General features: G+C 38.0%; 1 protein-coding gene across 1 annotated transcript in view; it reads right to left on the minus strand.

The window, feature by feature from the left end:
* Nucleotides 1-1,924: 1,924 nt before the first annotated feature.
* NWD2 (NACHT and WD repeat domain containing 2) overlaps nt 1,925-21,550 on the minus strand; it is a 49,041-nt gene continuing 29,415 nt past the window's right edge. Inside the window, 5 exon segments of the mRNA XM_042871582.1 lie at nt 1,925-4,138; nt 4,140-6,014; nt 7,543-8,132; nt 8,449-8,593; nt 9,778-9,981. Of these exon segments, the coding sequence (XP_042727516.1) occupies nt 2,081-4,138; nt 4,140-6,014; nt 7,543-8,132; nt 8,449-8,593; nt 9,778-9,981 (4,872 nt within the window). The 3' untranslated portion in view covers nt 1,925-2,080.

The raw sequence follows: 21,550 nt of genomic DNA on the forward strand, positions 1-21,550 counted from the left end.
TCAGTGGCTTTTTGATGTTTGATTTAGTTAACTCTAATGGGAAAAACACTGGAATTCTCCTTACAAACATAGCTCATAAATGATCATTAGAATACAGGCTAATGGGAGCTGCAAATGTCTGCAGCTATGTCCCTCTGCCAGTGTGAAGTTTGCTGTTGTAGAGATGGCCAGTATACACTCTGTAAACCATTAATTTAAAGTCTTGAGATATAGTGTGAGCTGGGACTACAGTACACTAAAATGCATTATCCTACTGGAACTTTCCCTAAAATTAAAACTCTGCAAACACATACAAGTCTGTTTCCTTAGTTTATTAGTACAAACAATGCATACACAAGACTGTATATTGTTTGAAGACTGCAATAGATTTCTAATTTAACAACTCTGTAACAAAATTTAACTAAATTTGACATTTATGAAAATATAAATCTCTGATTCAGTAGGTTTTCCCAACAATACAAAGTTTACATAAAAACATTCAATATGATCTATTAGTTGCAAACAAGTTAGGAAAAATCATTCAAGTCACTTTAATATACTATATTGGCTTGTACATAGAACATTCACACACTACATTAAGTTCCAGCTTAGCATTCGTTTGTTGAAAATCTGTGGCATGAAGTTCTCTTTTTAAAAATAAAATTGTTTTGTTTAAACCATTTGAAAAAATTTTCCTCAGATGTGCCATCTTTAAGAAGGAGGGAAATATCTTCTTATGCTTTCAGATGATATCCAGCATATCTTTCACTTGGACGAAATGGATTTTTTTTTTTAAACATTTGTCATTATTTCACAATTTCTGCCTTGAAACTGATAAAACTGTACAAAAGGCTCAGAACAGTTCTAAAGCAGAAAGTGAACCTTGTAGGTAAGAAAAAAACATTACAAATTGGAACCATAAAGAACCTTTGGGCAGCATTTGCATTTGGTGGAGAATTAGCACATATACAAGCGGTCCCAGAGTGTTTGGTCATCTGATCTGTGTTTAACATGGGAAAGAACAGAAATGATAGTAAGGCAAATGTTTTTAAGATTAAAACATGGCATATCTGAAAACTTTCTGTTGAGTACTTTGGGAACATAGGAGATACTTTAGACTTTCTTACATCAAAATGGATAGCCATATTTTAACATAAAGAAATTCACAAGTTTAATTGTTTATCTGCATTGCCCTTTGTCTTTGAAAAAGTTTTCTTAATGACCTATACTAACATACACTATGACAACATATAACTTCCTCAAACCAAAAACAAAAACCCAACTCTATATTCCTTTTATGATCTAGGTTTAATATCTTTTTTGTTGTTTATCACAATACAGAAACCTGAAATCCCTGCATGCAGTTAAAAAAAAAATAAAATCTTGTAGTCCTTTCATTGAGGTGAACAAGTATTTATCACCTCACACATTGTCACATTTGCAGCTGACCTGTACCTACTCTTTTCAACCCCCAAATCAATCCCAATTAAAAAAAAAAAAAAAAAAAAAAAAAGAGTATTTTTAAAATGATGATGGAATGTATCAAGTGTTCCAGGTTGGCAGGTGACATCTTGTCATTGCACCATCAAGCAAGAAAAATACAGTTTTGCAAGTGGATATAAAGTTGGCTGTTGGCTATAGATTCAGCTCTGACCACTTATAGGCGACTTAGTTTATTATAAACAGTGGTCTGCCTCTTCTTTCTGTTCACATGGAACTTTAGCTCTAGTTAAAGCAGTTTGTCATTTGCAGATAAGATCAGCCAACCTCTGTAATAGCATAACAATTTTGAAAGTATTGCTAGAAATTGTTAATCAAGGCTCTGGTGAAATCTTGTACTGAACCTTGTATTCCGAAATTAAAAAAAAACCCTGCAGCCCATTGCTTAAACATTTGCTTCATGTTCCCTCCCCCCCCAATTTTTTTTTTTTGTGTGTGTGTTTTTGTGTACGTAAGTGTAAGAATATTTGTGAAGGAAAAAATAGCTGGTCTGCCCTCTGCTGTTAATGTCTTCCAAGAAATGCACTGATTTTTACTTGAATTCAGAAGACAAATCGATGCATGAATACTATTACTCAGGTAAACTAGTCAGGACAGATGCTCAGTTGTCAGTAGCAAAACTATGTCCTCTGCAGTCTATGGCTGAGCACACCTTTTCATAGCAATAGTTGTGTTTTTTGGTTGGTGTTGCTTCACTCACCTCAGGCTCTATAACTGTAATGGGGCTATCCCTGGCGAACACTTCAGTTGATTCCCTCCATATGCAGTCTGCAGTCACTTTGAAGCTATAATTGTGACATTTTGGTCTAATCACTTGTGTCGTGTTGTTGAAAATCTGACGGCTGTTTGAAGTAGCAATTTTGATTTTCAGTGCTGCGTCGACTCGATCCACTACAGTGTAAGTGCCTATACTTCCATCATCAAATCCAATAATAATATTTAAATGTCTCTGTGAGAGTGTAAGGAAAGTGGGAGTCTTATAAAGAGAACAGGCACCGATGTTTTTGCCATCCGCTAGCCTCATTACAATTAAACTAGAGATTGCACCATTGTCATCATCTTCATTGAGAAAACAGATGTACACAAGATAGCGGCCATCACGAGACAGCCTTTGCCTCCAGATAACACCTGGAGCGTGAACCACACGAAGTTTTCCACTGTGTAGATCAAGCACATTAATGTTTTCATCACCACGGGTTATAATTCCTAGCTTGCCGTTTGGGGACATCTCAAAGTCTTCCAAATTTTTCAAGAAATTGGTAGGCAGTTGTACACGTCTGCAGATGACTTCCTCTGTTAAGCTCCAGATGTTCACAGTTTCAGTAGATGTTATAAATACTATAATATCTGGGCAGTCTGGTATCAGTTTGACATCTACAATGCTTGCACCATCATCACAGCAAAACTTCTTGGTTATACTGCCTGTCCAGAGACTCACTGCCAACACTTTATTCTTTGCCATTCCAACCACAAATGTATTTGCAGTTGTTATAAATGCATTCTGTAAGGCAACTAAAATATTGCAAACCCTATGTCCTGTGGCCAGTCGCCAAACTCTGGATGCATTTTGCTCACAGAGGGAGACTACAAACTGATCATTATGAGTTATCATTAGCTCTGAGATTTTTTGCCCATTAATGCGAAAGATGTTTTCCCCACTAACAGTGTGCCATACATACTGGCTGCATTTATCATCTGATGTAACCATTATTTCTCCAGAAGTGGTCAGCACACAGTTTTCAACAGTACCTTCGTGCTTGAATATAGCTTCAATATATCCAGTGCTGAAGTTCCACTTGTGGACAGAATCTGATCCATCCAATGTGTATATTAATTCACCTCTGGCTGGCAACACCAGCCTTTGGATAGGTTTGCCAGATTTGTCAATATTGGACATAGCAGTTATGATGTCTATATCCCAAATAGAAAGGACACCACTGGTGGATAAAGATAGCAGCATGTTATGATGATTTGATTTAATTAGCCTGACTATAGTTCCTGAGATTTCCTGTAAGCTTGCCATACACTGTCCCGTATCTCTTCTCCAAACGAAAATGGCTGAGGTATTTTCCATTGAAGCAATTATACAGTTGCCATTTTTGGACAACACAGCAGATATAAAGTGCTCATTGTGTTTAGCTCTAAACTTTTCAGCTACCTTCCACACATGAGTGTCAAGGAGCTCAATGCTGAGAGCCTTACAAATTAAAATTGCACTTTGGTCTTCAGAAAGCTCTATGCTGACAACCTCACTGTCATCTCTCCTGCAATCGAAGTCATCTGTAAGCTGGGGATTTGTGATCTCCTCTGTACTCCAAACAGAGAGGCTGCCTTCACTGTCCACCATCACCATTTCTTGGGCCTTGTCCAGAATGAGAAGGAATTTCACAAATCCACCAGAAAATTCAGAGGTCACGGTGGCCAGCTTTTCTCCACTGCCTAAGTGAAAAATGGTTGTTGTGTTCAGATACTGTCCACAGAAGGCATAAACTCCATCCGGAGAACACTGCACACATGTTACCTCATACCAGCAGTGGAAATGATAGAGAGGCCAGCCATAAAGAAGGTCTATTACAGTGACATCTTTGCTGGCTTCCAGCCACGCGAGTGCATGGTTGACTGATAATGTAAACCCATTTATAAAACTGGAGCCCCCCCCCTAATCCACAATGTTTTGACCCCTTAATTTCCATTTCAGATAAAAGACAGGAATTTATGTTATCATATATCAAAAGAGTGTTGTTTGTTGTAGCTACTACAAGATACCTTTCATCACTAGTAAGTTTCATCCCTATGATAACAGATGGAGAGGTTGTAATCTGCCTCAATAGCTGGCGAGTTTCTACATCCCAAGTGCTGATGGAACCATTTTCCAAAGCAGCGATGATTGTACTGGGATTAAAAGTAGGCAGAATTTCAGTGACATGCATGCAGCTGGAAGACAGTGGCAGGCGCTCGGGGCTGTAAGTCACATCCATGGAGGAATGCAAGGGGACGATAGAGCAGTACTTGGGCCCGTCCTTGTCGCATTCTAAGAGGAGGTGTCTGAGTTTAGGCAGTGAACTTACTACTGGCAGAAGCCTCTGTTGCAACTCAGCAGAGAGTGAGCCTGGGTATTTTACTACTTTGAACTTGATACTGCGGAGAGTACTGGCCAGGAATTTCAGTTCCTTTTCCTGCGAATAGGTGTAAGCCAGTTCTATGTCTGAAAGTGCTTTATCAAACTGCCCTATTCTAATCATGGTGTACAGCCAGCTGAAGTTCATAATGACTCCATACAGCAGATCATCTGTTCTTCCACATCTTGTCAAGTGATGAATAAGCTCTGTCATTTTTCTATGATTGATAAAAAAGATGTCAGGCTCTAAGGGATTACACTGAAAAACCCATGGCTGATCAGGCGCCTGCCTGTCAAAAGCAATCTGATCCATGCAGTGCTTTTCTTCCTCATTCAAGCCTCTGCTATCACGGGCAGGGCAACTGTTCAAATATTGGTCATTGCTGTAAAAAGGTTTTCTTCGTCCACCTGACCAAACACCAAGAAAATATTCCGCCATGATCGTGTGCATTTCCTGCAAATCTTCTTCATTGTTCAGATACAATTTCTGGGCAATTAGGTGCAAGTGTCTATTTGCCCAAAGAAGAAGGGTAACGTTTTTCACTTGTCGCTCTATTAAGTATCCCTGCAAACCCTCCTTAAGTCTTGCAATGTATACGTAAGGAATTCTCAGTGGGTTACCATCTCGGATGCTCTCACTTACTTCATACATAACGCTGTTGTCAAGGGCCAAGATATCTTCCAGTTCCATTTCACTCAGGCCAGATTTGGACATAGTGATGTAACCAAGTGCTCTTGACAGTAGTCGTGATCCACATTTACTTTCCAGTGACCAAAACAGCTGCTCTATGCTTTCATGTACAGTGATACAGAGGGAGGACTCATCCACGTCTTTGTGAGATCTCCAGTTCTTGACCTCTCTGAAGGTTAAGTTCACAAACATGGGCAGTGTACACTTGGAGAATGCTTCATTGACATAGATTTGTTGCCCTGATGTTACTTTTCTTTTAACTCGCAGCAGCTGATGTTTCAGTACTTGGCTACACATCTTTCTGTCCCTTGCAGTCAATTCAATGTAGTTGTCTTCTTCGTGAATAAGGCACCTCAGTTTTTGCAGTATCCCATGCTTGTTTGGCAGTGTTGACAAAATTATCCGTACTGAACGGGGAAGGTGAATAGGAAGCCACCAAAGCTTCCTAGCGTCATCACTATCTGTTAGCTGTTCTAGGGCATCAAATATTATCACCAATGGTCTGTGGAATGAGGACTCATTCAAGAGATTTATGAACAAATCCCGGAGGTCATGAATCTTTTTAGGGTAACTTTGCACGAGGCAACGATAGTTGACTGCTAATTGTTCACAAATGCTTTGAAGTATATTCTTCAGATCTATGCTTGTTTCAGTGGATCCCAAAAATCTTATAATTACCACAGGGTCAGAATCAGGTCCCATTTCTTCTTGCAGCCAGGAATAGGCCTGGAATACAGAGCATTATTTAGTTAGCATCTAAACAAAGCACAGTAAGAGAGTTTATAAACAGTAATAGCCTATATGTAAATAAACATTTCTAAATGTGACTGGTTGAATGTAAATGCTCTCACTAGTAGAGCCTGAGGCTGCTTTTGATTTCTGTGCACTGGATGAAATTTTCATCTTATGTCATTTTCATGGCTAATATCCTAAAACACTAAGGCCCGGATCTATAAGAGGTTTAAATCTACAAGGACCTGAGCAGAATTTAGTCCATAAATCCCAGGGTACTTTTTGCAAAATCCATGTCTCACTTCTAGAAATCTACAGGTAGACTTCCTTAGACACTAAGTGATGTCATCTTTGGCAAGGCAAACCAGTTTGGCACCTAACCTTGTTTAATATTAATTCCCAGCTAAGATTAAACACATACCCTGGCAATTTTGTTAGACAGGGATGGGAACATAGTATTGAACTTTCTCAGCTGGTTATTTTAATTCTTAGGCCAATGACGTACATTCTCTCTCGGTGTGCCTATGGCTCTTTTATGCTGCCACAATGAGTAAACAGGTTAGCTAACTATAAGCAAGTGAGGAATGTGGCTCTAAATCCTCTCAGTCTGTGCAGGCTAACTAGCTCAGTTCTCTCATCTGCTAATTCTTTTCACTTCACTTGAAGTTATTACAGAATATTTTAAGAAAAAAAAAACATAACCAAAGCCTCTGGGTGAACTTAAGTATTGAAATGAGATTTTGAGCTGCAAATCCCTATTTTTCATAGACAACAAATGTGAATCTATAGGAAGTCACATTTGAGAAAGGTAGGATTTTAAGCATTATTGTTTCTCTGTCTATTTCCTTCTGGTTGATATGGCTGTTTCCCAAGCTACTGTGCCAAATTATCTGGGCAACCTCTAGGGAACTCAAAATTGTGATTTTCACCTAGACTATTAGGCTTAGAGATGCCAGCTTGGTTTTTTTTTGTTCTGTTTCATTTTGTTTTTTTTTTTTTTTCTTCTGTGTCTGGTCCTGCGTTGCAGTGTTTCCCCTCATGTATGTCCCTGTAGTACTCAGCTCTGTGGCTGAAGAAGCTTGTCAGACAAAAAAATGTATTTTTGCTGATTATTACAGATAGTTATAGCTAGTGTATCAGACTAATTCTGGAGTAATTTCTGATGAGGATGTTAAACAAGACAGCATACCTTAGAAAAACATGTTGTATTTGTGAATAAGATTAAAAACAGCATATGATGTTTAGATGATTCTAGGTTCATAGAACGTTAGTGGAACAAAAGGGGAGGAGATCATTCTAAAATACACGTTTTTAACTCTACCTGCCTTTTGAAAGCTCAAATAAGGCTTTTTTAATTCACTTGGGTATATGATATAGGCATGTTGTTATTAAACGGCAGTCCTTTCCTGAACACATATACAATAATATGCTATATGTGAGTTTTATAATCTTTATTTTACTAAGCTGGCCTTTATGCACTAATGATCCTGGCATCACCACTCTATGTAAGGTATTTATTTACCTTCTTTGCCACTTCGGCTAATAAAAGAGTTTTCCCTGTGCATGGTCCTCCGTATATGATAAGAGGGTTAATGTGTCCTATTTTGCTAGGTAGAACATACTTGTGAACTATGTTTAATGCCTCACATCTGTATTCATAAAAAGTGGAGTATGTTTTACATAGTGATGAATGTTGAAGAACTTCATCATACAGCAAGTCTGTCTCGGTGTCAAAATTCTGCTGCACTGTTGCCTGGATTATATCGATCATGTCTTCATAGAACTGTTTACCAAGTCCTTCAATGTAATGATTCTCCACTTCTTGGGAGTACCCCAGTTTCATGTCACAGTGAGTGACAGAGGTGTACACTCTCAGATTGGAGGATGCAACGATGGTAGGAATGAATTCATCCCTGAGCTTGATCAGTTTCTCATGAGCTTCGGGATCTCGTAGAAACTTCCCAGCTGTATGTACCACATCCATGTATTTTCCCATCTCTGGAATTTTAACAAAACGCTCAATGTTGGCAATTTTCCGAATGTAGCAAACACACTTCTTTAGGAAAGCTGGTGTTTGTTTACCCAAGGCAAAGTCAAGTTCATCTTCAATAGCTGAGGATGAAAAGAGAACACAGAGTCTCTGTTATCTTTTCTTTTTAAACTGTTTAGGATCCTGCCCTCTTCCACCCTCTCCCCCCGCCAACATGCAGACACTTTAATGATCACATCTGTTTTCTGTAAGAAGCAGAAAAAGCACAGAAAAAAGTTGCTGGGTACTTTCATAAAGGCTTCAGTCTCAAGCAAGCATAATGAGCATTTTTTTCACCTCAATCATGTGAGAAATGCCAACAGAAATATATTTTCATGTTTGTGGAAAGGTTGGTAGAAAAGACAATAAATGAACATACAGAAATAGCCTGAACTTTACCAGAGGAAAGATATCTCTTTGCTTGGCTGTGTTTCATTTTTCCTTTTTCATACAGCAATTTCACAGCAGTCTTAAAAATCTTCTTTATTTCTTCTGATATATCTTGCCATTTGTTCTCATTCATAGAGTTTGAAGAAGGTTCCATCTTTAAAAAATATCCAGAGTTAAACAATAGGCTATAATACACACATCTAAAACTTCAGAAAGTAAAGATCTACTGTTGAAGGTCATAAATAATATGGTAACAGAGAAACACATCTGCTAAAAATAAGTGAACAAGTTCACCTTTTTATACTGTAGATAATCATGATGTATATTCCACTTTAGAATAATAAAAGTTATCTACTTTTGAATATTTTCTGAATTCCTCCTGTAGGCAGCTGACGAAATGTTCTTCAAGAATAAGACCTTTGTCTGTAAAGTGTTTTGAGGTGCAAGCCTGAAATAATGATATTACAGAAGCAGTAATATTTCTAAAAACTATCTTTCCTATTAATGACAAGTATTAATAATAATAATTAAAGCTTGGATTTCAAAATTGAAAATGAGTTTCCTAGTACCTAATTTTAAGAACTTCATATTTGAAAAAATATGGGATTTTATCTGACATTACTTTAGTCCATACATTGCTATAGTAACAGTGATCTTAGTGCCACTGATGAGGGCCTGTGAGATAAATTCATTAATCCCTTTAGAGGTATCTGTCAGATTCTGTTTCTGTAACACAGCTGGCAGTTGCTGCTGTGTTACTGTAGGTGACATGTTCAAGGGGTGCCTTGTTTTCCTGGAAGAAGGAGAGTACAACAGGAAAAAGAGTGGCCCTGAGGTCAGTGTTCCTTAGCAACTTTCTTGACATGTTCAGAACAGTTTGTCTTTTATTACTTTCACTGAGTTTATGTGACGTAACCCTGTGTTAGCTTTAAGTTACAAACATCCTTCGGTGTCTCACTAGCTTGAAGAAAGGTTAGAACATTGAATAACAAATAAAAGTTGAGCATTATTCTAAAGGATATTGCAGTAAATATGCAATATGTAGCTAAATAATACTGAATTCGACCCACTAAACATTTCTGTGTTAATGTTTTTTAATGTGGGAGGGTAGAATTGAGCCCTGGGTAACACATAATTTTTATTGTCACCAATTAACGACAAATGCATGTTTTAAAAATTATAATTAATGGTGTTGGAAAATCTTCCATTAGAATGCAGTTATTAAGTTCAAAGTGGGGGAGGTGCCGAGGGATTGCATTAGGCACTTGTGTCACTCACTCTTGCAGAACTTTTTCCCCTGACAGAGAGGAATTTTTGAAGGAGGTGAATGCGACTTACTGTATTCTGGAAGCTCTTCAGCATTTCAGATTTCGGCCTGAGATAATATGCTGGCGGCACTGCGTTCTCATCTCTGCAGTACCACTCTTCTATAATTCTGGTCTCTAGCTTGGCCTCCACAGCAGCATCCAGGATCATTTCAAATTCAGCTGACTCCACTTCCCCTGGGATGCGGATGTTCCCATACTTCTCTCCCAGTAGGCCCTGTGTATTGGCGGGAAATAGGGCTTACATTTTTCTCCTTAGTGACGTGAACACCCTCCACAGGATCTGAATTTCCTAAACATCAGTACTGTAATAGTTTCACAACTTTGAAATTAACAGAAAGGGAAACACACACAATGTAAGATGAATTATATTGAGATTATTGTGTTGAGCTCCATTCTACTATGATCACCTGGTAGATTTTCAAGCAGATACACTAACCTTCTTTACATTAACTGCTAATAAAAATACAAGGGCACAACAATACAAACCCTCACATGAGGTTGGGTTCACCTCACATGAACATTATTAAAAATGCAGCTTCTTCTAGAAATACCAGGATTGATGTTGAAGAACCCCCAGTTACTTTGCTGTCTTGTATTCCCATGCTGCAAAAAAATGTTCACTCTCTTTGCCTCAGCAGCTGTCCAGGGAATGCACAGTGGAGAAAGATGAAATAGTTTTGACCAATACCAAAACCCACTTTATTACTTAAGTGCATGTATTTGGTATAAATGTAAAGATTTGTGGAAGTCAGTTCACAGATAGTGTTACCTTCAAAACTGAAGCTAAAATATTGGTTATAATGCCAAGAATACATTCTCTAAAACTTAGTTTTGCAGTTTTCTGCATATAAATATTAAATAAAAAAGGGTTGAGAAAAACTTTTTGGAAGATAAAGCTGTAGGACATTTCTGCATTCTTTCTGCAAAATTGTGGCATATTTTTGACCCTGTGATTTATTCTGCATTCAAATGTTGGCCCACAGCAGTCTGCGAGAATTCTCACTTTGTTTAAAATATAATTTCATTTTTTATTTCTTTTGCCATTTAAATACATTCAGTAAAGATTCTGAATTAATAAAAAGAAACACTTAATGTGGAGAGGAACCAACAGTATCAGCATCTTGATTTGAATCAGAAAGGTCTCTTAGCAAAGTAATGCTAATGCAAATAAAGTACTACCCTAAAAATGTAAATGACCTTGTTGGTAAATAATAAAAATCTAAATAATTGTTATTTTTAAACCACTCATCATAATGAGAAACTGTTCTAAACTTTTTCAGCTTCAACTAAATCCTGCACATCAATAACGGATTATGATGCAGCTTCACTGATTTTAGAAGTGTGATGCTGCTGACAGCCTTCTCTGAATCCAGCTATGTTGGCAGAAGGTACTCAAGCAGCTCAGCCTGCTAGTTGCTGTAGCCTCTGATCAGAGACATCGGAGCACTTAATGAAAACACTTCCTAACCTGTTTCAGACAAAATGTGACCACAGCCATATTTTCTAACCTGACTGACTTTTGCCTGGGGCAGAGTAGGGAGAGCACATGTGAAGTGCAGTGCTAGCTCTAATGGCAAATGGTAGGCCTGACAGCCCTGTAATTCTGGAATTCTGAAAATGCAGAGGTTAAACATAGTATAATGTTATTTTCTTCTTACCACATGAGGTTAATTGCTCTACAGTGCCATACTTGTACATTCACAGTGATGTAGAAATCTCATAAATTTCTCTTAGTGAATCTTTGCTATGCAGATTTTTAAATTACCTTAAATAGCAATTAATGAGGCTACACTTTTTCTAAATTTAAGTTCAATGGAATGTCCAAGCAAAGCTCAATAGTTGGGCCATTCATTAGCAGTATTAAAAATTCTTGTTTTATTGCACTGCATTTAATCAACTAATTTTTTTTGTTTTTTTCTTCTCTGGTACAGTTCATGCTGTTCTCTTTCCACTGTATGAGAGGTGAGTAAAGAAAAGCACTACCTTAAAATTTAAACACAGATCTTTTTTCTTATCTGTTATTGCAACAGACATTATATAAGCAATCCTTTATTAGAGATCATCTTCCTAACCACTTGAGCAAAAAATAATGGAAGGGAATTTCAACATGAACAGAATAGAATTATAGAATCCTTAGAGTTGGAAGGGATCTTTAAAGGTCATGTTGTTCAGCTCCTCTGCAATGAACAAGGACATCTTCGATCAGGTTGTTCAGATCCTGATCCAGCCTGGCCTTGAAATTCTGCAGGGATGGGGCATCCACCACATGCTGGGCAACCTGTTCCTGTACCTTACCACCCTCACTGTAAAAGACTTTTTCCTTATGTCCAAATGAAAACATTTCTCCTTGTTCTATCACCACATGCCCTGCTAGAGAGTCTGTCCCCTTCTTTCTTGTGGCTCTGCTTTAGACACTGGCTCCCTGGAGCCTTCCCTTCTCCAGGCTGAACAGCCCCAGCTCTCTCATCCTGTCCTTGCAAGGGAGGTGCTCAATCCCTTGGATCATTTTTGTGGTCCTTTGGATGCACTCCAACAGGTCCGTGTCTCTCCTGTACTGAGGACTGCTCATGTGGACACAGTACTCCAGGTGAGGCCTCACCAGTGCAGAGTAGGGGGCAGGATCAAATCCCTCACCCTGCTGGCCATGGTTCTTTTGATGCAACCCAGGATATGGTTGGCTTTCTGGTCTGCAAGGGCACATTGCTGACTCATGCCCAGCTTACCATCCATCAGTACCCTCAAGTCCTATAATATTAGAATCACTGTAGATGATTTTGTCATGTGCTTTTAAATAAAATGGAGGCCTATGCAAACATTATTTGAAAGACATTACATTTTCTAATTGAATGGTCTTCTGTAATTGTGCTTGCTGCATGACTGGAAATCACAGGTGGGATTTTCATAGAAGTCCTTGATGAGCTGCATGAATTAGTCACACTCAGAGCACACCTCAGAAGCTTTGCATTCTACTGAGAGAATGATGAGCGTGCCAAGCTCCTGGGGAACAGTTCTTCCCTTAAGCATATTTTGCTGGATGTATAGTATGCTTTTCACCAAAAGTGATCACTGGTTAAAAACAAACAAACAAACAAACAAAAACATAACTAAGACTACGTGTGTTTCCTGGAATCTTAACAAAATTTTTTTTGTTATGCTACATGATAGCCTTTGAATTGATGCATTGCATGCACAGGCTATGAGAACAGCATCTTCCATTCTTGCATATGGGAGTAGCTTGGAAGGCTTGGAAGTATCTCATTCTAGGCAGTTTCCAAGGAAAAGACATCTGCTCTCTACTTTTCTGGATTTATAATCTGTTAGTACAAATATATTGTGCCAGGGTTCCACAAAAACATCCAAAACTTTAGATACCTAAACTTAGAATGGCACATGCTCCTCCAGGGACTTCAGTGTCCAAGATGCAACTACGCTAGAGGCAGGCAGCAGCCTCTGGAAGTGTCTGTCCCTCTCTCATTATTCACTATACATTTAAGTAGGAAAACCAGAACAACAGAATTTAAAGAAAATAAAGTTTCTCACAATCTTCATGTTTCATCACGCTAAATGAAAATAAGAATATTGCCATTTATGCTCTTTATGAAAAATAACACAACACTCTGCTAATAACCTAAAACTTCAATTTGCGATAACGACATTGGGACAATTTGATGATTATTACAGGAAATTATTTTTTAAAAGCAAGTGTGATGTTTACACTATATTCAGTACTAGGAAACATTGTTATATGCAGACTTGTGAATCTAAATTTCCTACCCAATAAGTCATTTTCGTTTAATTGTAAAATAACAAATTAAAAATTCATTAGATTGAAGATGATTGAACTGTTTAAAGCCACCAGACTGGTAAATGTATAAAACCCTCAGGAACTAATTTTATCAGAGAGAACTTCATAGAATTGACAACAGAACAACCTCAGCAGTAGTCTTGTTAGCTATGTTGTGCCTGAGGCTGAAGTTAAAGGAAAATTATTAGAGGCAAATTAAAGAATTACTGTTTAAGTCCATATGGAAAATATTTTCCTTCTACTCTGGGTGTGGGAAGATATTAAAATTGTAGATACAATCACAGTAATGACCAGAAGGAGAAAACTAACAAGATTTGAATTCTTGCCAACAGAGAAAGCTGCAGGTTCATTGAAAATACAGATATGTAGCTGGTGAATGACCAGATCCAATGATCTTCTGCTGGGCTTCATGGAATCATAGAATTGCTTATGTTGTAGGGGATCTTAAAGATCATTTAGTTTCAACCCTCTATCGTGGGCAGTGTTGCCAGCCACTAGATCAGGCTGCCCAGGATCCCATCCAACCTAGCCTTGAATGTCTCCAGGAATTGGGCATCCACAACATCTCTGGGCCGCTTGTTCCAGCACCTCACCAATCTCTGTAAAAATTTTCTTCCTAACATGTAACCTGAATCTACCCTCTTTTAGGTTAAAGCCAATCCTCCTTGTCCTATCACTATCAAACTGTGTAAAAAGTTGATCCTTGTCTGGCTTGTAAGTTCTCTTCAAGTACTGCAAGACCACAATGAGATCTCCCTAGAGATCTTCTCCAAGGTAAACAAGCCCAACTACCTCAAACTTCCTTTACAGGAAAGGTGCTCCATCCCTGTGATCTTCTTTGAAGCCCTCCTCTAAACCCTTTCCAATAGCTTTACATCATTCTTGTACTGGGGGCCCCAGGCTTGGACACAGTATTCCAAAGGGGGCCTTGCAAGGGCATAGTAGAGTGGGACAATCACTTCCCTCTCCCTGATGGCCATTCCTCTTCTGGTGCAGCCCAGGATACTATTGGCCTTCTGGTCTGGAAGAGCATGCCGCTGTCTCATGTCCAGCTTTTTGACCATCAGGATTCCCAGTACCTTCTCCACAAGACTGCTCTCAATGAATTCTTCACCTAGTCTGTACTCATATCTGGGATTGCCTCCACTCCCAAAACCTTGCACCTGGCTTTGTTAAATCTCATTAGGTTCTAATGTACCCACTTCTCAAATATGTCCAGGTCCCTCTGGATGCCATCTCTCCCTTCTACTGTCAACTGCATCATTCAGTTTGGTGTCATTAGCAAACTTGCTGAGAGTATACCCAATCCCATTGTCTATGTCATTGATAAAGACATTGAAGAGCACCAGGCCTAAGACAGACCCCTGGGGACATTTCTTGTGACGTGCCTCTACTTGGACTTAGAGCCATTGACAACAACCCTTTGGCTATGACCAACCAACAGATTCTTTATCCACCTACTAGTCCAGCATTCAAATCCATGTCTCTCCAATTTAGAGATAAAGATGTGGTATGGGATCATGTCAAAGGCCTTGCACAAGTCCAGGTAGATGACATCAGTTGCTTTTCCTTTGTCCACTGATGCCATTACTCCATCATAGAAGGACTCTAGATTGGTCAGGTATGATATGCTGTTGGTGAAGTCATGCTGGCTGTTTCTGATCACCTGCTCATCCTTCATGTGCCTTAATATGTCTTCCAGGAGAATCTGTTCCTTGATCTCCACAGCACATACGTTAGGCTCACTGGCCTAACATAGTTCCCCAGGTCTTCCTTTTTTTTACTCCTCAAACATGGGACTGGTATTCAACAAGTGGTCCTATCCTATGTAGATACATTTGTATGATAACGTAAAATCACTTCAGCACAACTGTAGGACATGCTTTATGGTTTTCAAACTGTCTACAGTTTGTACCCTGTCTTGCATTTTGGATTTCCATTTGCTAGTGCAGTGCAGTTCTAAGTCCATCCTGCCTAAACAGCTTGTTCAAGTAAAGGAAGGACTGCAGGATTGGTAACATTTAGGCATATTTACCCTCAGCAGAAATTTTTGGATTAACTGATATAAACAAATAGGTAGGCAGATCATGTCTTAAAAATCTGGAACAAAACGGTCAGGACAGAGATTTTTTACATTCCTGCTCAAAGAAATTTAGTACAACCATAGGTCTTTTTGGCTTATTGCCAGCATAGTGTAACCCTATTTTTATGGTTCCCTTTCGATGATACTTATGCAATATAAGATAGTCTCACACAATTTTTTTTTTGGGGGGGGGGGGAAAGCAAGACAAAACCAAAAAGCAAAAATACAACAAACAGGCTTAGCTGGACTTTGTTTCTGAGAAACAAATATGTGTTAAATTGAAGCTGAGAATTTACTATCAGAAACAGGAGCATGTGTCCTTGACTTCTTTATCCATTTTTATTCACTGAGGGACCAATACCCAAGCTCAAAACAAGAATGCTAATGGCTAAACAAATGAATCATTTGAACTGAAATGAGAGAAGTATATTTACTTAAATTTATTTTCAATGCACTAATGATTATTTCAATAATGAGAAAAACAAACATATGATTTCAGTGAAAATCTCAGTGGAGTATACATGTTAACTGCTTGTTAGTCTAATCTGCAACCAAACTGACTTGAATAACTGAAACTTAGATGAAGAAGACATTTTACCTAAGCCAAATTTTAGGAAGTTGAAGATACAGAGTAGCTGGTAGCTAAGAGATACTCTAAAAATAGTTGTCTCCACCTTTTTTCTTGCTAGCTGTAATGTGGTACAGTGTACCTTCTGATACACGCACAGGGAGAATATTCTTCAAATTCATAAATAGAGAAGTAAAAAGTAGGGAGAGGAAAAAGAATGAAAAAAAGTTGTAGCAGTGATTTCTAGAATGCATTTGCCTTCAGAACAGCATTTTTCTTCTGATGCTGGCTGTTGTAAGGCAGTGCAACTTACTGAGCAGAGTTGGTGCAGACCTCTTAAATCTCAGCCCTTTGTTCCACTTTTTGCTTCATCTCAGTTTGGCACATGTAGCTTCCTGATGCTTTTACCACTGCCTTGGATTGCCCACCTATGAAATGAGGCTAATGACAACTTGCAAAAAAAGCTTTTATGTTCTCACTACTGATATATAATGGATCTCAAGTATTTATATTTCAGCAAGGAATGAGACTGTAGCTTTACATTGTTTGTAAAATTTTTTGTTTTTTGTTTTTTAAAAAAGGAAAATAATGCCTTTTGAGCAGTAATAAATGTTTTTGACTTTTTTCTTTACCTAGTGCTAATACTTGTGTCTATGCCTCCAGTAATTTGGTTGAAATTTGTAGGTAAATGTATTTATTTTTATAACTTCAGCTGACTGCAGAAACCATGAAAGAAGAAATTTTTTTTTCATTTTGAAATGATTGTCATGGAAGTATAATAAAAACACTTCTGTGTTGAGAAATAGATACATTTTCAACCTGCCTGAATGTGCATTTATGCTCCTTGGCTTGAGAAACAGTGCTTTGGCTCACTGAAGCATGCCCTAATTTCTCTCTTCTTTTTCCCTGGAGGCTTTGCAGAATTACAAGGAGATGGTAGTGTTGGCAAGGCTAGAGGCATTTCAAACTTCATAAGGGTATTGGTTTCAGTTCCATGAAGAACAAAAAGGGTTTGTTGTACTGGAACTGGAACTGAAAGGATGGAGTGCTAAAATCTTCTGCTGTGAGTAATGTTTCTGATATGAGGTATGAGAATGATGGTGGAGTTACTTGATAAAGAGGGCAGCTGTAACCAGGTGGACCATTTCCTTTGGCTCTGAACTTCAACCACAGTACAATATTTCTAAATTTCAGAGCTTTCTCCTAGTGGTAGGGAGATAGAAAATAACTATGAAGGATTTCTCAGGACATATTTGGTAGGAACTAACAGTCTGTTGTGCAGGGTGAATGTGATTCCTCAGAATAAATTCATGAGTTACTTTCCTGATATGCTTTCCTTCATCAGAACTTTTCTTTCTTCTGGAGATAAAAATATCAGTGATCTACTTTCTCCAAAATCTTTCTTCTCTCTTGCATGTGATTATAGACTTTTGCTTCGGTCCATTTAGTTGTCTTTTCTTTCACCATCATTGCTTCAATCTCCCTGAGTGTATGTGCAGGTGAGAAAAACAGTCAAAGAGAATAAAATAAGATAGAGTAGAGGAAGTACTGTAGAATATTTTGCCTGCCTGTGGCTGTACATTTGAGCCACTCACTCACTCAAATTCTCCTTCACACAAATGAATCATTCTCACCTTGCCCCCCCTTTTTTTTTTTTTTTTGAATCTGAGTGGGAGAATCCTTAATGGGTATGTACATTTGTATGTACATTTTTCCTCTCACGTAAACCAGGCAACTTTTACTGCAAGCACAAATTCCTGTTAATTCTCAGATAGGTCTCATTGCAGTTTCTAACAGAGGAGCTGGGTAGAGAAACAAACTACAAGGGTTAGTTCTAATAGAAGATTTCAGCAAACACCCCCAGACTGGAGTTGATAATCTTGTCTGTAGAAATCTCTACCCTTCCTACAGCATGTGGGATAAGAACCTTTCCTGCAAGATCCACCTTGTCGTCAAGAGAACAGCATGGTAGTGTAACCTTGCTTGTTCTGTAAAATAATCTCAACACTTACCCAAGCAGGGCAGAAACATGAAAGGGTTTGAAATCTTGTCTTGCATCTCTTAGGTGAAGAGCAGCTAACAGAGAAATGCTTCCCCTGCCAGTGCTGCTTAGTGTGCCTCTCTGAGCATCCAGAGATACAGGCATACAGAAGAAGATACCTTGAGACTAGCAATGTAGGTGGCTGTTAGGACATGACATTGATTTCTGGACAAAATATCAAGGAATTAAAAACTAGGACTCTCTTATTGCCCACTATTATGCTTTGTACCAAAGAAAATGTACTGTCTTCTGCTGGGTCCACATACCCACATGCCTTCTAAAAAGAAGGACCTTATTTTTATATTCAGGGAAATATAATTGTGCTAATGTCTATAACAAGGGCTGCTTAGTTTCTAAATTCCTATTTTGGTGTGGTGTTTAGGATAAATGATGAGCCAAAGAGTTTAGATAGAAGTAATTTTGAGCAAGACAAAAAGAGATGAATTAGGCATGTAAGGCATTAACACAGAGGCATGTAGACACCTCCAAATCTGCAGCAATTGAGGGGGTCTTTAGGGCCGCATGTTGGGAACATGCACTCTTTTTTGGAGTACTTCAGAAAATGGATTTAATGCAGAAGAACTCTTGGGAAGATCTACATCTTTATGCTATTCAGTAACACAAACCATGTTTCTCAATAACATATATAGCCACTATAATGGTATTAGAAAGTGTTAATTAATGAGTAATCAATGAATATTATCACAAGTATAGGCCACTGATGGGATAACAGAGTTTTTAATGACCTCCTCTGACTTTAGAAAACTTAAAGCTAGTATTAACATTATATGTCATTTCACTGCAATTTTTTTTGCTGTTTTTTTTTGTCCTTCTTACTAGAGATTGGTGTTCATTGATTCTGCAAATGAAAACCTAATTTTGTAATTAAATGTCATGAAATTGCTTTGACAGCTTGCATAGAATAATACACTTCCCAGAAGCCTGATAAGACCCATGACTGTGCAGTGTGTTGTAAAGCACATAAACACTATTAATAAAAATATATCACAGAGATAAAAAAACAAATGAAGGCCCAAAGGCAGTTTTTTAGTACAAGGAACACTAGTTCTAGTTCTCTAGTGTGTTAACTTCATGTGTTAACTTCATGTCTTCTCTAGTAGTAATTTTAATCAGACCTGAAATAAACGGTAAGTGTACAAAACACTAAATGCTAAATACAGCCTGCAGGTAACAGGTCAAATAATTAGCCAAATTGTTAAAAATTTAGTAGCATGAAAATGAATGAAAGACAGCAAAGGACATGACACTTCCTTCAGTAAGGATTCCATTTTGCCCATGCCATGCAATGATATGACAGAGAGGCAGAGTATATGCTCTGCTAAAGGCTGTGGCAGGCAATGCCCTGTTGTTCCAGCTATGAGCAGCAAAAGCATTTTGTAAAAACTTTCAAAGAAGTTTTAAGCACTAAAATAGTTTCTCTACTATTTTGGTGGGGTATTTAGGATGAGTGATGAGCCAAAGAGCTCAGATAGGAGTAATTTTGAGCAAGAGAAAAAGAGATGAATTAGCACCTAAGGCATTTGTCACAAAAGAGTTGACAAAGAAAAGAACATATAGCTTACTCATAATAACTGTGGTCTCTGTAGCATTCTAAGCAGGTGTTTTCTAATTTATTTTTTCCAGGCTGAATAGGATAAAAAAAATAGTGTGATGTTTTCCAGTTATGAAAGAAGGAAGCGTATAATATTTAACTGCTACATAGCATACCAACAAAACTTCACTGAGAGCAAGTATTTTAAGAGATGAGTGAAAACAGTGTATGAGCATACCTGCAGCACCATGAATATCACTGATACTTTCCATTATTTTGCTTTTATAAATTAGTTACTTCCTTGAAGAAAAATAATATGAACTCTAATTATCTTTAAGAAAATAACTAGCCACTGATTCTTGAATTTAAGAATATTCAGACTGAGAAGTGAACTTGTTACTAGGTGGGTAGGTATTTGTTTCTGGATATGTCACTCCTGAAGAGACTCTATTTGAGAAAAGAGTACATGCTAGATGCAAGCAAGAGCATTAAGTGCTTAAGTGAACTTATCAACTGCCTGCTACATGCTGTAAAGTATGCTGTTTCTTTACACATAAGTGAGATTATAAAGTTTAGGATTATTTTTTTTTCCTCTCTCACTTGCAAGAAATAGCTGATGTTGGCTTTCTCACACAGTTTCATTTGTAGAGCAGACCTTTACATCTACTTGATTAAAATAGTAGCACAGAACGTGACACAGTAAAACTCTTGAGGCTCAAGAGAAACTAAATCTTATAAATCTCAGGCTGCCTATTTTCTCCTCCACACATTATGTGCAGAATGAAGCAAATTTGAGTTTACACAAATCTTGTTCTCACTAATATGGTCATTCATATTAGGTTTAATACCTAACTTTCTGGAAAACAGCACCAAAAAGTCAATTTATGTCCAGAATAAGAAACACAGAGATTTAGCACAAATCACATACAGTCTTCTGGAGGCTTAAAATGCAAGCTATTTAAAGACTACATCAAGAAACAAGTGAAAACCATGCAGTTTTGATGGTGCATGCAAAAGCTGCATGATGAATCTTGTAGATATTTTCAGTGGGTTATGTTTGAAAAATGGGTAAGCATTTTTAGATCCTAGATTTTAGATTTAGAGAATTAGAAATGATTCACAGGAGAATACATTCCCAGCTCTAAGGCAGATCAAGGAACTCATTTACAATAGCTTAATAATATCATATTATCCTGTGCTTGATATCAGTCTATGGGTATGTGTGCTGTTTGTGCTGTCCAGAGACAAACATCATGTAAAGGGCTATATATCCTTTGCCTGCCTGAACTGCCTGACTGAAGACCAAGGCTCCCCAAAAGAGGAGAGTCACATACAAATTTAATCACTGTTTCCATTGTGAAAAGTGTTTAAAAAATACACAGAGCTCTCCTTTGATATTGGCAGAATTTTTTTTTCCTGTTGACTGTCCCAAAACAGAATTAGTGTTTTCGGCCCTATGCTTAATGACAGGGTTAATGCCAGGAAGTCCTATGGAGACACTGCTGTATCATGTGTGATTCCACTTATGTTAGTGGGAATTATTATCTGGATGGGTTTCAAATCAAATGCTGAGTGAGAAGAAGGTTTGATATTTCTCCCTTTGAATATATTTTATTAGGACAACTGGGCTGTTGTGCCCATGGCTGGTTTCAGCTATTTCTCCTCATTCCCTGTAATCTAGATCTGCTTTACTGAGGAAAATTAAATTCTGAAATGCACTGAGACTTCCTAACC

The sequence above is a fragment of the Lagopus leucura genome, unplaced genomic scaffold (assembly GCF_019238085.1).
Source record: "Lagopus leucura isolate 7727_CA_CO unplaced genomic scaffold, USGS_WTPT01 Super-Scaffold_100004, whole genome shotgun sequence".
In the NCBI taxonomy this organism is placed as follows: Eukaryota; Metazoa; Chordata; class Aves; order Galliformes; family Phasianidae; genus Lagopus; species Lagopus leucura.